We start from the raw sequence: 722 nt of genomic DNA on the forward strand, positions 1-722 counted from the left end.
GACTGTCGTTTCCCCCTGTGCAGAGAAAAATGCTCACAGCGTTAATGTTAATTTCGCTAAAGTCCTTTAATCAAAAGGCCGTGAACGTTACAGAGCCATTGTTAAATCCACTCACCATTATGAGGGCAGCACCCACGGCCACCACCCAGGACCAACCACCATCAGGCACATCTCCCTCACGCTGTTCCTCTCGATCCTCCTTTCTCAGTGGTCTTGATGTTTCTTCCTTAACTGGTTCTTGCTGAGAGGACTGGGCGTTGCATGTGCGTTCAGGACGACCCGGGAGATTGAAAAAGACTTCCTCAGTCCATTCGAGGTTGTCCACGGCGTCCGTCGGATAGGGGACGTACGCAAGGTTCACCACTCCATAGTTCTCCAGTTCCGCCTTGATGCTCATGGTTACGGGGACTTTCGTGTGTTTATTTCAGGTTGTGATTTGTATCAAAATAACTAGATAGCAAAGATCTTTCGCTGGATAGATTTTCTTGCGCACTGCTTGTCACTGTTACATTTAATAGTGATAACGATTGATAATGTTTGGACTAAACTGTCTTGGCAAGGATAAAGCACAAACTGACTCTTCTTCACCTGATTCGAGGTGAATACGGCTGATTCATGGACACTCACACCTAAGAAATGCGGTCACATGCTTGTACACAATTTGTCCTCAGGCAGAACAAATCAAATGTCAACAGCAGATGCGGGACTATACTCGAATTCGG

At 46.5% G+C, this 722-nt stretch overlaps 1 protein-coding gene across 2 annotated transcripts in view; it reads right to left on the reverse strand.

The window, feature by feature from the left end:
• Positions 1-573, reverse strand: part of LOC119592650 (monocarboxylate transporter 12-B-like) — an 8,681-nt gene extending 8,108 nt beyond the window's left edge. For both annotated transcript variants that reach the window (XM_037941566.1, XM_037941565.1), the window contains exon 1: positions 116-573. In XM_037941566.1, coding sequence (XP_037797494.1) covers positions 116-397 — 282 coding nt within the window. In that variant the 5' untranslated portion in view covers positions 398-573. The remainder of the gene's footprint in view (positions 1-115) is intronic.
• Positions 574-722: the final 149 nt, after the last annotated feature.

Source organism: Penaeus monodon, chromosome 30 (genome assembly GCF_015228065.2).
Source record: "Penaeus monodon isolate SGIC_2016 chromosome 30, NSTDA_Pmon_1, whole genome shotgun sequence".
Classification (NCBI taxonomy): domain Eukaryota; kingdom Metazoa; phylum Arthropoda; class Malacostraca; order Decapoda; family Penaeidae; genus Penaeus; species Penaeus monodon.